The 15,142-nt window shown below is 36.9% G+C and overlaps 1 protein-coding gene across 2 annotated transcripts; it reads right to left on the bottom strand.

Moving 5' to 3' along the window:
* Nucleotides 1-2,092: 2,092 nt before the first annotated feature.
* LOC112292428 (ubiquitin C-terminal hydrolase 13) lies at nt 2,093-12,852 on the bottom strand. Of its 2 annotated transcripts, none has more exons than XM_024540894.3 (31): nt 12,300-12,852; nt 11,881-11,941; nt 11,488-11,629; nt 11,222-11,379; nt 10,736-11,001; nt 10,354-10,572; nt 9,971-10,079; nt 9,617-9,831; nt 9,187-9,296; nt 8,875-8,949; nt 8,354-8,432; nt 7,988-8,134; nt 7,760-7,840; nt 7,416-7,535; nt 7,123-7,245; nt 6,863-6,937; nt 6,632-6,720; nt 6,286-6,394; nt 6,064-6,132; nt 5,746-5,856; nt 5,411-5,466; nt 5,105-5,282; nt 4,756-4,857; nt 4,575-4,646; nt 4,244-4,309; nt 3,976-4,041; nt 3,738-3,824; nt 3,340-3,456; nt 2,979-3,053; nt 2,760-2,846; nt 2,093-2,521 (listed from the first exon to the last, which is right to left on the bottom strand). In XM_024540894.3, exons 1-31 carry the CDS (start codon nt 12,315-12,317, stop codon nt 2,480-2,482), a joined length of 3,324 nt encoding a protein of 1,107 aa, XP_024396662.1. In that variant the 5' UTR covers nt 12,318-12,852; the 3' UTR covers nt 2,093-2,479. The 2 variants fall into 2 exon arrangements, with proteins under 2 accessions (XP_024396662.1, XP_090112547.1); XM_090256421.1 differs by having other exon boundaries at nt 11,881-12,092; nt 12,300-12,828.
* Nucleotides 12,853-15,142: the final 2,290 nt, after the last annotated feature.

Below are 15,142 nucleotides of genomic sequence, written 5' to 3'. Positions count from 1 at the left end.
ATAAAAATAAAAATTATTATACTATAATAAACTTCAAATAAAATTTAAATTATTCTAACAAAAAATTCTAAATAATTCCTAAAGATATTTTAAAAAAAACCTTAAGAAATACAAAAAAACTCTAATAAATTCTAGTTAGATCTTAAATAAACACCAAAAATTTCTTACTTTCATCATTTATTTGAGTAAAAATAGCTTGAATGTGTGAAGTATTCTAATTTGTATGAAATTGATGTAGTTTCTTTATAATTGTTGTACTAACCAACCTAGCTTTATGCACTATAAATATTGCTTCTTCTTCGTTATTACATATCTATTGTTGATTATTTCTTACAAGCATAATTAAAGATTTAACTATGTGGCTAATATTTATAATAAGCTTTTTATAATAATTGGATAATATAAAAAAAATTCTATGATCAACTCACATCATTGGATTTTGGAATACTTGTCAAAGCCTTTGCCCTAAATTTTAGCACACTAAATCCAAATAAATAAATCATATGCTTTAAGTATTCTTCATGTGAATAAAAGAAACTATACTTATTTGGATGCAACCTAAGTCTATCCATTATCAATTGCTTTAATACCATTTTAAGATGTCTTTGATGTTTTTTGTTGTTGTTAGTACTAAAATTCTATATAACTTATAACTTGTACAAAAACATAACAATTTTTTATTTCAAAGTCATTAAAATAAATATAATTAAATAAAATAACTTGGAATCCAGACAATATCTTTAGAAGGCAACCACCAAAGCTACAAGTATAAAAATTTAATAGAACATATTGGAATAGAAGTTCCTTTTAGCCTTAAATATACTAAGAAACCTACAAGACCAAAAATCAAAATTTGAAGAATAAAAATCCCAAGAACATGCTCCATCCTAGAGTATTTTAAAAAGTTAGAACAGTAAAACATACACAGTTTCGTCAACAATTTAATCATATTTTATAATTAATAATAATAATAATAATAATGACAATAATTCTCCTGTTTTATTGTATTTTTAGGAATATGTTATAAAGTGAAACAATCATTCAAACAGAACATGCCATTAATCCCTGTTAATTTGTGTAACACATACCATGTTCTCATCATATCCTTTTCACAAACCAACAAAAATAAGATCAAACCTTAATAAACATTCTCAGAGCTTTAGTACAAAAACTAGCCAAACAACTCATAATCAATCACAAAAAAATATCCCATTTTTTAAATATAGTCTTGCAATGTCAGCTTGCACACTATCTCACTTGGACCAGAAGTAATACTAAAAATTGAATCATTTTTAGCGTGATTTATCTGGTTCTTACTTTATTAGATTCAAGTTTCGCAAGGCGTCATTCTAATTCAAAGCAAAGCTGTGTATTGTATCCAGTTTTGGACTCAGTTACTACCCTACTGTACTCAATAGACTTCGTTCACGTGGGCTAATAATACTAAACTTATTTCAACTCGAGATACCCAGTCCGGCCGGTTGGATGCAATCTCGAATGGATACTAGGCCAACAATATCTGCTCCCCTGTATTGGGTGTATTCGAAGCTGAATTTGACGTCAACGATTTTAACTTCAGGGTCGCCGAACCCAGGATCGATGTACTCAGGAATGTCACACTAGGGATCAAATCCAGGTCAGCCATCATCAAAAGTTCCAGAGTCGGAGTCCCTTTTGGAATGACCAAATACCACTTCACTTTTAGATCGAAACACGATCGGATATACTTGGAGGTTTAGCGATGGTGAGTAAAAAAATTGAGCATGGAACTCGTTATCGAAAAACGCGAAATGTGTTCAACCACATCGGAATCAACTCAGTAATCAGATTCCTTACAGTAATTTGCTTCTAAAAGAACCTCCTTTCTCTTACCAATGTTATTGTAAAAGAGAATACCATCACAAAAAACATTGAAAGATGTTGACTCAACGTGAAAAGGTAAAACTTTAGCTTGTAAAAATACTTTAAGTACAAAACATGGCACGAACACTAAGTGCCTGGCATGAACTTTTGTACAAGAGCAAATAGAGCATATACATGCAAACTGACCACTGAAACTCAGCCCATGCACAAAGAGAAGACGAGGGAGAGATAGGGGAAGAAGGACCAAAAACACCCAACTTATTTCTAAGCGTAAAAAGCGGGACGAAGTTCACAAATGAAAGTTTGTCACCATTTGTAAATACAGGTGCATCTCTCTCTACACAGCCATGCACTAAAGACCTCAAGGTGGAGGTAAAGGTAGTGCCTGGCCTCAAAATACCTGCATCCAGTTAAATAGAAGATAGGATGGGCGATGATAACATACCGCAGTGTGATTCAAATCCTTCGCCAGCCTAGATCCACTCCCACTACGTACACAACAATACCAGATCCACCTCGTACGGAAAATCCTAAAGTGGCAGGGGCGGACTCCTGAAAGAGGTTTCGTGCTCTCCACCCACATCTTCCTAACGTTCACGGATTAATTATATACTTCTCAATTATATATTTTCACAGGCTTCTCAAAGCTGTGACGACCCTGCATCAAGATAAAAATAAACAATTTAATTAAAACAATATTTCGAAGATAAAAAGAAGAAAGTCATTATATTCCCCTGACCTCACCTGATGTTAAACATCTCAATTGAGCAACAAGCCACCCAGGCCTCTAATCTGACATACACCCTTGACTCGCTGTGCCATACCAAGATATGAAAAAGCAATAACTTCCGGCAATTCAAATAAATAAAATTTACAGCCAAAGATGGGGAAGATACCTGGTTAGTTTGATGGGCTCGCTTAGGAGCTGAATCAATGTGCTCCAAACCCAGATAGTATTCCCAAGCACCGTATGAATCTTTTTTCTGAAAATTAACGAAGAAAAATCAATTCAGATCTAACATCGTTAAGTAGTAAAATGACCTGGGAAATAGTAAAAACTAAACAATCTCTATGTTCAAAACCAATCCGAGCGTGTTTCGCATGAATATGCACACCTGAAAACGGCTTGCAACAACATCGTCGTCTCGCAAGTAGTCCGGTCGGCCAAGCGACAAAAATGCAAATTTATACTGCACAAAGAAAGAGTTTTCAGTCCCGCATGTCTCAAGATCCTGCTTCAAAATCTCAAGCTAACAAACTGGAGCATAAGAACATACTGAGAAAACAAGGACAACAAATGGAAATTTTTGATACATTCATCATTTTAAAGCTATATGTTAATACTGAATTACATCAATTGTTCCTTCGTACAATTAGCTAACACTCACAATGCAGATTACAAAAAGCATGAATGTCTGATTGCATTGTAGTGGAATATCACGGTCATTTTCATGCTAGAAGCAGAATGAATTAGACCTTGGAAAATTCATCATCAGGAATTTGTAATTTGTTTTGAATTCGCGCTTTAATCGATGCTAGGGTCTCACTCTCCTTCACTTTCAGAAAGAAGGGTTCACCGAAATTTTCAACTTGCTGTAACAAACAATCACAGTCAAGAAGACTACAAAGCAGCCAGCTAAAAAGAGTACTAGCTCAACCAAGTCCATACACCTAAAATACGTCAAATTGAGAAGTCCAAAAATAAAATCTAGGTAATTGTAATCAGATTGGCACAAGTACTTCCGCAGTCAAAAAGCGAAGGTGTGATAACTACAGCAATCAATATACATGAAGAGCAAGCATCTGCCACTAACTAGTATAGTAATTATTATGATAAAGATTCTGAAAAGCGAAAAGGCTTAAATTCTATGTACCATCTGATTTTGAGCGGCATCACGGAGGAAATGATAAACATGAATCACACGTTCTTGAGGTCCCAATTCTTTCTCCTCGTCAGGAATCTACACCTCCTTAAATTAATCATTATGATAATCCAGCCAATGAAGTTCAACCAATGATGAACATATCTCATAAAAACAAAGTGAACTATAATTCAGTTGCACAGGCTAGAATATATGGGATTTTGCTGTAAAAGGAGACAGAACGACAAACCTCTTCAGCTCGCAATTTCCAGTATTGGTCATTGATATTCTCGATTTTCTCATTTAGAGGGAAAACCTATAAAAACCGAGATCCTCAGTAAACTTCATAGCAACTTAACCCAAAGTACACAAATCATATGATTGTCTGACCAATTGCACCAATCCCGGACTGTTACTACGTTGACTAAAAATTCTTCTTACCGACCACTCTTGCACCAACTATGACGAGTAAAAATACACTTGACATACTCTTGGTTTTAGGTGAAAACACCACTCACTTTGTATATCTTGTGGTAGAAGACCTCGAGAATTCTCAACTCGGCTTTGGGGCTGGACAGCTCCACCTTAACCAAAACCAACAACACCCATGATGATAACCAAGTTAAATATCCCTCACAAAATAAAATTGTCAATCAAATAATGTTACTTAAAACCGACTTCACTTGGACTACTAAGTGACGCGATTCGGAAGCGTTCTGCAATACATTAGTTAGCATAATCCGAAAGGCAGAGTAGAAGCTACTCACTACTTCAGTGCTCGAGCAATCATCATTAAGTATGAAGAAACTTGCACGTAATCTCAGTTAATGAAAAATGGAAATTATTTACCTTAGTTTTCAATTCGTTGATAACATCGCCTACAGTGCTTTGCTTTGGTAACCTGACATTGTGAGTTGATACCTGAAACAAGCAAAAACATTCTTTAGAAAAGAACACAATACACTTTAGAACTGGAAGCACCAAGGAACCGAACGATGCATCTTACATTCCAATGCAAACCATTGAGTACCTCCTCAGTTTTAGAATTATGGAAGGTAATCTTTAACGTCTTCAATCCTTGCAACTCGGGAAGCGGCAAATCCAACGTCTCAAAATAAAGTATATCTGATATCTGTATTCCACAGAACATAAGGTCAAACAAGTACACAGCTATGATAACATTGTTTTAAATGAACGTTAGAACCAAAGGTGAACAAAATATCTAGGATCATGAAAAGCTAACAAGAAACCATGGGCGTAAATATAAAGTAAAATTATGTCAAATAATGAGTAGTATCTTCGGCACGCTGACAAAAGTCACAAGAGCTCCACTTCAAGGTCAAAGCTATGAGCTGTGTGTAATTAAGATGATATACTACCTGGTTGTAATGACCAAGCATGTCACTGAGCCGTTCCACACCTCGATATTTTATTGGCTGAGGCTTTGGCTGTTGCGAGTAACAGTTATGTGACGTGAGCCTAAGTTTTGAAGGATCCTCGAGTCCGAGCTTCTTAGCAACTTTTTCTACTACATCATCATACGTGTGTTGCTTTGATCTGCATTGCAACATGATCTTGAAAAACAATACTCTCCAAAATCTATTTAAATTCGGCAAGGATATGAAACAAACACTGATACATATGCGATGGGATTTACACCTGAGTAGAGTTGCTCTGATACTTACAGCTCTAAGCAGAATTCGTCCTCTTTGGGCTTCTCCAAGCGTCGAAAATGCACAATCTTCACCAAACACACGGACATCAGTTACCTCGTCACATTACCCGTCACACAAATATCAAAGATGAAAAATCTACCACATCAGCATAAAGTAACTGCAATCCAGAATATTTCTTTGAAAGCAAAAGTGCCCTGACAAGAGCAATAGTTGCAGGTTACAATTCCTTTTGAACAAAAGTGAACTCAGGTTTAAACCCGTACGAAGTTAGCTAGCGCAACATGCATTTAACCAAGAATTTAGAATTAGATAGCAAGGATGACTTTACGTCAGAAACTGAGTACCTGTCGGTTACAAACATATTCCAAAAATGATGGCACATCTGGATAATTAAATTTCGCCTCCTCTTCCTTTGTGCGAGCTTTCTGGTAACATATGATATCACCATTTTCCAACTGCATGTGTCCATCAACCAATTGATATTACTACTCAAGGCAAGGTACGCTTCAAATTGAAGCACAAAATTGAACTCAGTCAAGATTGCGTCATCATCTGATTGTATACAAAAAATCTGAACATACAAAAGTAAGACAAGCCTCATTAGTGTTTACAAATTGATGCGAAATGACTAAACCAAAAATATTATTGGTGCGCCTGACTACCTGGCTGCCTCTGAAGGTCGATTTCTTATCAATATGCTCACACATAACAGTTGGGTCAAATTTTATTTCCTGCAATCATGAACCACCAGCCAATGATTTTAACACAGCTAAAACTGGAAACTATAAAAATATCAGACTATTTCGGTACAAAACAGAGTGACTGAATTGATTGAAACTCGAAGGCTTGCTTTATCCAATTCATTTAGCATATTTTGTGAATACCTCATACAGCCTGATCTCTTCATTTGCTGCAAAACCAGCCATCTGATTCAACTTTTCGAGGATATCAACTGGCCTTCCATTAGCTTTAACGAACAGCCTCCCAACAAACCTGAGAAATATAAAGACGCTATTTCAGTTCAGTTCAACCTGAGAAAGAATGTAAACTGCTAGAATCTAGAATCTCATACAAGATCAACGACTAATCCATTTGTAATTCCTACCTCATTCCAATATATTAGAGATGCACAAACAATCTTAGATGGGTGATTGTACTTGAAAACAACTGATGGGATCATAGCATGCTATAATCGCTGCAAGCACATATACGCCAGAAATAATAACGTACCGTAGTTCTTCTCTTTCTGGACTATAGAGCTTGAAGAACAACAAAACATCCTCCTTCGTTCTTTCTGGAACAGGTGCTGGAATACCCTCCTGAAAGTAATCCATGTGTGGATAAACTTGAGACTACGCAACAGCAGCATAGACTGGGAACATAAGATATACCAGAACCATTGGTTCCTAAAACAAATCTCCAACCTTATTCCAGAGCTACCAAAAGTAGAAAAATAATTACCTGATAATTCACCTCCAACCAAAGCCTCAACTCAGCGTTGTGTGTTTTGTTTGATGCATCTTTCAGTTTACCCACCTACAAACGCAGAGAAAATGATAAATAAAGCCCAGAGGTAGGTAACAGGTATCATGTATAAATTCTAAATATAAAATCACATCCGAAACTACTAAGAAAGCGCTGCAAGAGAAATCCTCGCAGAGAAATCAATGATAGCAGAACCAATTATGAGTAAGATGCATTTGATCTCCGCATGCTCATACCGTTTCCATTTCCTCTTGTTCAGTCAATGGCTTATTGGGACGGTAAGTATGGTTCTGCCGCCGAGCCCACAGCCAGTACCTCTGGCAACTCGCAGGAATACCAATCTCTTTGGCGACATCTTCCTGTCCACAAGAAGAAATCCATAATTAATTGTCTGTCTACAAGCACTAAGCACCATCATCTTACAGAAAGAACAGTCACTGGTGGTTAAAGACCATGGCTACATACACTAACATCCAATCTCTCCAAGCAAATAAGAAAATGGACAAATTTAAGTGTAAAACAGAATTACCTTGAATTGTTTGAAAGGAACCTCCTGATTAATACGATAACTCTTCACGGAGTCATGGTCCACAAGGTCAAAAAACTGTTGTTTGCCAATTTGATTAGAAAGGTCTTCATCCCTGGCAATCTGTACCAAGAAGGTGTCAGTCATGCAGTTGGCAACCAGTTCCATACATCAAAATATGTGGAATCAATCACTCAGTGATGTACAAGGACTAAACAACATAGATGCTGGCATCGGATGATAGTCCCAAGCGATCATGGATGCATCAACCTTCACGCATCAAAGGAAAAAGGAAAAAGGGAAAAGGGAAAAGAAAAAAAACAAAAACAAAAACATAAAAAAACTACCTTGAGGACTGTGTAGAGATGAGCTTCAGCTTTATCCTTTCTTTTCCTCTCCTTCTCCCCCTGCTCTTTCTTGAGCCGTATCTGCAATGTCACCAAATGGAATTCAACCACGTGACCGTCAATTTGCAGCAGATCTGGCCTTGAACACAAAATTTGAAGTAAAAATTTTATGACTAAGCCCTGAAAACGAGCAATACGTCCGACTTCCAACTCCAGTAAAGGATTTACCTGCAGATGCTCTGCAATGTCTTTCTCATCCACGTTGCATATAACTTTGTCCTTGTCAGAATCTCTGATGTACACCAGCATGTACGCATTTGAGTATTTTGTGAACTTGAATGCTGGCTGGTTATATGCTGGGTTTTGTGCCGGCAACTGCAAAGAGATTGCAATATATCCACGAACATAAAGAAAAGAAAAAGAATGAACTTAGTGACCAATGAAATAGATTCCAAGCGTCAAGTACACCAACGATTGCACCTAAAGAAGCAGCTGACTATACGAAGACATGTTAAAATAATACCACACCCAAAACGCAAAAATTAATATTCAGATGAATAAGTTTGTGTCCGATTCCCGGAGGAAGAATGTTACCTCCTCTTCCCCACCATATTGATCTTCGAGAGCTCTCTTGGTTTCCTCTTTAGTGACATGCTCATCATCAAACTTGTACCTAACAGGGGTCATGACACACTTCTTCCATCAGCTGAGCTAAAATTCACATCGGATTTAAATTCCCTAAACAAAATCTAAGTCAACAACATGTCACCTGAATCAAATATAATTATTTCAATGTCATTTTTCTCAATCGAGGCTCCCCTAGTATCCCAAGCGAGGCAATCTCATTCGATGGCATGAAAAACTATTGAACTAACTGTTGAACAAACTAGAGACTAAGATGATACACAAGAAGCGACTCCATCTTTTTTAGAGACCAAGCACAGAACACAAAACCCTGCATCATGCAGAGAGTAAATCATTGAGGTACATGCTCTAAAATTAGTGCTTATGTAAATGCACAGTCAGGTTTTCCACACGTATACATTAGATGCCAAAGTATTCTTGAATACTTCAATCCCAATCAAAATTATTCTTGGAGTAGCATCAAAACTCACCATTGGTTTGTCAGAGTTGGTCTGATGAAAGCATAATAATGTCCTCCCTGTACTCCACCACTATGTACCAGCACACTGAAACAACACACACATTTATCAATTTCATACGCGCCAGTACACCGGTGATAAGTAAAAGAATTTTCTATAACTCAACCAGACACAAGCTCAAATAAAACGCCGTGATAGGTCTAATTTCCTCACAAATAGTAGCCCCGTAACTCAATAATATTGTGGAAGTCACCTACATTACAAATAAATAATTACATGAACTTTTATTCGAAAGGAAGAAGCAAGCTTCACACATGTGCGTACCTGTGCAAGCTGTACAAGTTTCGAACGCTTCGATCAGCATCAGGAGACAGATACTTGCCATCGTATTTATCCAGATCAAGTTGCAATGGAAATTCGTACCGGTCATTGACCTGGAAGATCAGAAAAAGGGTAACTTATATGTACGACTATTAGGACCAAGAGAGCACAATGAACAGACCGCGTTTATCAGGAAGGACAGCTGTCGGAATAAGACAATCAACTTCGCATACTTTGTTCAAAATTCTCAATCCTATCTAGCTGGAGCACAAAATCACGATGTTCTGACCGTATTCTAAATAGATTCAATATAAACCGACAAAAATAACCTTAAGTGCTATAGGTGGCAATCATTTGAAAGAAGGTAGTTTTTGACTTCTTAACGTATAGCTGTTCAAGCATGCCGATACAGCGCAGTATAAACCAGGCCTACCTTGACCATACTGTCTCGCATGTAGTCGTACTCAAAACGTTTCAACTGCAACTGAAGGACTGGAGGGAAATCAATGAAAAGAACCCCTTTCTTGGCATCCTGCAACCCGAACTGGTCTGCTTGATACTTGTTTTCCCCCTCCATCTTCTCGATTTCCACATACTTATCAAATGAATCATAAATATTTTTGCAACCCTTTACGTCCAGCTGCAAGTCTGCCAACGTTTACTTCACATATTATTAAAGTGAAATCTAGCAGCGTACGGAAGATCAACAAAGCCCGACCATGATAAGCCACATGCCCAGTGTTGTCTCGGGACAACATTAGAGTCAATCAAGTCAGAAGAAGTGTACCATAATAGGACTCCTTCCGAGTGGACTTAAAATCGACATTGATGCATTCGATATAATTCATATGATGGCCTTCAAAAAGATTTTGTATCGTCCCCTCCACTGCCGTGCCCTACGTAAGTCGGAAATCGAAATTTTAGACTTCTCACAAATTGACCCAAGCACAATAACTGAATTCACGCGCACAACAACCGCCACAACGCCGAGAACGCTACATAAACAGTTCACAGCTTTTTTTACTTCGGATAACCTCATGTAGCCTTTTCTACAACATATCAACGAACACAATATCACCTCAGTCAGTGGGCCATATCAGGTCTAAACTGTCACGACCAGCTCTGGGTTTCCGAGCGTGGAAAAAGTACATATGAAAAGGAGAGGCAAACCTTCATTTTATTCTCTAGCTTCTCACACAGAACTCGATTGAGTTCCTGAACATCGTGTTGCATAAAGGATTCATAAGTGTCCCATCCGAAAGACTTCGTCAAATCTTTGGTGGCAACGCAGGTATCACTGTACTGCATTTTGTAAAACAAGCTCTGAAGTGCCAGGGGAATGCTGCTAGATGGTGCGTCATTCTCAGTTGTAGGCATGTGGTATACGGCCTGTCCAAATTTGAAACCAGTATATATGATCATGACCACCGCATTTTTCGTGGGTGGCAACAAGAATACACTACAAACAGGACTTTGTACTACATACTGTGAGCACTTTATAGCTAAATGAATTATATGGCTGCACATGAGTGAAAGAGGAAGGAACTGGAACCTTGCGGAAGTAAGGGATATGATACAAAGTTTGAAGAAGCGAATTCATGTAGCACGTAGCACCCTGGTTCTTCAAGCCTACGAAACCTGTCTCCTTCTTTGAATCATGCGACCAATAATCCACCATCTTTGGAGCATTAACATCAGCTTCTATAACAAGAGTATCATTCACCAGAAAACCTTTCGATAGATCATATAACTCATGTAGTGGCATGAATGAGGTGAAACCCCAATCACTTTCTCGAGCATTGAACTGATGTTGAGTATCTGCAAATAGGTCGCCATGGGAAATATAAGACCGTGGAATCCCCCAACCTCACCACAAACCAAATCGTTTGTCACAATAAATACAATTAAGAATCCTCTCAATTCTCGTAAGCTCATATGAACGACGCGCAGCGAAACCTAAATTTATCGCAGCACTGTAGACACCTGAAAATCATCGAAACAAACAAGTAAAACAATAAGCAGGCAAGTAACGCCAAACCTTTCCGAACAGACATCTTGGGTTCATATTGATTAAGAACAGCCAAGTTAAAATGTGCAAATCTGGTCCAGCCACTCGGCAGTTGGTTCGAGTCAGCAACATCTAAATATATAGAAAGTTGATCCACGTTATTCCCTCTTGGAAATAACAAAACTCGCCTGCACACGGGCACCAGCAACTCCTGATTACTCACAAGCATTCAACTGACATTCAGCAATTCGTCGCATGTACTACTTAAATGAAGATTTGCTACCCTGCGCACATACCATTTGTAGCCTCCAACAACAAACGGGTCCGAATAGTGCTTCCTCACGGATAGTTTCCCAAAATTTGTTAAAGTCCATGTAAATTTTCCTATGTGATCGTCAACGGGCTGGTTCTCCACTGTCGCAACGCTCTCACCGTGACCTACACAGATTGGGTCGTCATAAACAGTGTTACATGTAGCAGAGCGTGTTGCCCCAGTAAATCGACCATCAATGAACCAATGTTTTCCCATAGCTGATTCAGGAAAAAAAAAAAAAAAAAAAAAAAAAAAAAAAAATGGAAATCAAACTTAACGTGATATACGATTTCTGTACAATAAAAATTGCAAATGCTTCGCTGCAGGGCGCATCCACTATCGTGAAACACTAATCATCTAGCATTTTGAAACAAACCTTCCATTGGTTCTATGCCGTCATTTAGATCTTGAGGAGGGACGACCATATTCTCATCTTCCTGCCGCCACAGCCATTAAAAACGCAATTAAACGGCGTATGAAAGGATGTGCGCACTTGCTTTGCTAATAATCATGAACCAACACGCTCTCAATCTCGCCACATGTTAGAAGCATCATCGACAGCAACGCATAACCAAATCTGGAGAGGGCCTGCTTCCACCGAATTGAGCAATACCGTCATAATTATTTGATAATCAACATCAGATTATATGTAAAATTAGTACCAAAAAAAAAAAAAAAAAAAAAAAAAAAAAAATTGCAATAGGTATATAGAATTCTCAAATAATCTGACACGAATTCGACAGAACAAGACAATAACAAGACCATAACGAACAGATGTAGAGAAGACAAACGCACATCGAGAGGCGGCGCCATTATCGCCCTCCTAACTCCGCCAATTTCCTGTATCTCGTCCTTACAATCCTCCCTCCAACCTCAAGATTTCCCAATCCGCTACAATCCAACCAACACGATCACAATCCTCAACAAATCCCAATCCTCCCCTAATCCTCCCTCCTCCTACCCCACGAACAATCCGTTCCAATCGGCTCCACCACAACACGAATCCGGCGTAACCCTAGGTCAATCGTCCTCTCTGTGACAATCTACCTGGTGCGTTCAAAAGCCTCTAAGCATGTCAACCCTAAGTTGCCTGGTCATCTTTCTGTAATTCGCAGGGTTCGAGGCGATAATGCGAACAGGTTTCCACTGACTTATCCGCGAGAATGTGATTGAAAGGCATGAAACGCTGCTCTACTGTATAGAAATAAGGATTGGCACGGCAGATGGAATTGTGGATGGGGGCGTGCATCGGGCGATGCGAGACAAGACGAGACAAGACAAGACCAGACCAGACGAGTTGAGACGACGGGACCGTAGGGGAAGTGCACTCACTATACCACCACTCCCTCAGAGCGGAAGAGGGGATGCCTGCCTGCCCTGCCCTGCCTGCAGCTGCAGTGGCGCTGGTGAGCGACGTCCAGCTGGTGAGCACCCCCCTGTGCCCGTGTCTTGTGACCCTGCATCATAATTGCTTCCTTGTCCCTATACCCGTGTATGTGACCGGATTGCTCCGGATATTAACCTCCGGACTTCAACCCTAGCCCGTGCCTTTAAAGAAGCTCTCCATATGATGATTTCCTTATTTTTGTTATTATGATGAGATATAAAAAATTAAAGTAACACAAGTGGGAGACAAAAATTGAATAAAATATTCTACACCATCATTGACCCACCACCCTCTTTCTCTTCCCCTCTTCCTCCTCCCCCTCGTCCACACCCAATCACTTTCTGCACAAGCAACTTCATTCCTTGTTTGTCTCACATATTACTCAAAAATAGATGAAACAAAATTTTCTAAAAAAAAAAAAAAAAAAAAAAAAAAAGTTTTTTTTATGAATTTTAAACATGAGGTTTTTTGAATAAAATAGATAAATTAAGCAATGATTCTTTCTGTCACGTGTTATTTAGTTGTTTATCTATGTAGATTGGCTTAAGTCACAATTGGTCAATGATGTGTATGTGTATAGCTCATAATCAATTCAGCATCCACTAAATTATTTTAGTCTATGTATAATCAAGCATACAGAAAGTCTTTAGGTGACATGTCTTCGAGGTGTGTCTAAAACAACTACTCCAACTTCAAGAATTATGAAAACACCCATAAAATATTCTATTACTAAAGTGATTTGTCAGATGTCAATTTAATTCTCCTGCAAAGCACAACAGTGTCTTTTTGAATATTGTAACAGTCAAAACATGAAGCAATTTTTTGTATATTGTAACAGTCAATAGTGTTTATTTTCGAATTAAAACTACAAAAAATGGAAAATTTTACATTGATTGCATAATTTCGTTTTTCTAACATTCAATAGATTCAATACCATAAACAATGAAGACTATAATCACATTGTATTAAATTGATAGTCTTATTTCAAGTAAATCACTGGAATCTGTCAATTTTGAAATATTATTGAAAAAAATTATGTAGGTAATCCAATGTGTACAAAACAATTGACATTGTACTCAAGAAAATATCAATCTATTTAATGCAGATGTATTTACTTAAAACTTAAATTATTGATTCTATGTCACAATTGATATTGCATGTTTAATTTTGAGCAATAAAATTTAAAAGACTATTGTCCTCCAAAATTGTACATGAAAAAATCTCAATTGTCAAAGTCATTAAAGTTGTTTCATTATTAATTTTCCAAATTACAGATAGAAAAGGATAAATAAATAAATAAGCTTGAAATTTTGTGAAGAAAATTATTCTGAAATATTAGATGTGTATGACTTGAATATTTATGAGTACTTCAGATGTAAACCAGAAGTGCGGAATGTGTTCTTAGGAGTTTATTGATTTAGGCTTATTTTAAATAGACAAATTTTTAATTTTATGCTAGTGTGTGTCTTTAAGATCCAATTAATTAGATCAAGAAGAAAATCACATAGAAGAAGTAAAATTAATATTAACATATTATAAATTATGAAAATGCGTATTACAACATACACACATAACTTCAGACCTAGATAGTTTTATCTTACCATGCCATATGTTAAATTACCAATCTTGTGTATGTAAAACTGAAGTTTAGGTAAGCATGGCATTAACAATTACAGTTTCAATCTATTAGTTGTTTCAAAAGATGATAAATAAAGTACATATAAGTTAAAATACATTAAAATTATACATAAATTTGAACCTTGATAAAGTACATGACAAGAATATATATATATATATATATATATATATATATAGGTAATTTTTTTCTATAAAATATGATGTTTAAAGTAAGTATAATTCATTCATATTCTTAGGTATAAATCCAATATTATATAGATACTAGTTGAACTTGTATTGTTGTTACAAAAAATATGCAAAAAATTAGTTAATTTTGTTTAAGGAACTACTTCTAAAGTTTAATCATAAGAAAACAAAAATTATATTAAGTTATTCAATTATGTGTTTTACATAGAGATGATTATTGCCCAAAAATCAATGCTTGCTTAAAAATCAACAAAGTGCAAGTCACAAAGCCACAAATAGCTCAAACTACAAGTACAAATAAGACTACAGTTGCAACAAGGAAGACACCACAATTAGTATTATAAACATGTTATAAATATGTTATAAATATATTATAATTAATAAGAGAAATAATAGAAAAAAACTTTAACATTACATACTTTACTAA

This window comes from Physcomitrium patens, chromosome 15, assembly GCF_059467195.1.
Source record: "Physcomitrium patens ecotype Gransden chromosome 15, ASM5946719v1, whole genome shotgun sequence".
Taxonomy (NCBI): domain Eukaryota; kingdom Viridiplantae; phylum Streptophyta; class Bryopsida; order Funariales; family Funariaceae; genus Physcomitrium; species Physcomitrium patens.
This window is presented reverse-complemented; position numbering and strand designations above follow the sequence as displayed.

Excerpts from the sequence above, each read along its gene's own strand:
- LOC112292428 (XM_024540894.3), bottom strand. Across the intron at positions 9,832-9,970 it reads TCGGAAGGAGTCCTATTATG|ACTTGCAGCTGGACGTAAAG; the intron begins GTACACTTCTTC and ends AAACGTTGGCAG. Across the intron at positions 8,950-9,186 it reads AACTTGTACAGCTTGCACAG|TGTGCTGGTACATAGTGGTG; the intron begins GTACGCACATGT and ends GTGTTGTTTCAG.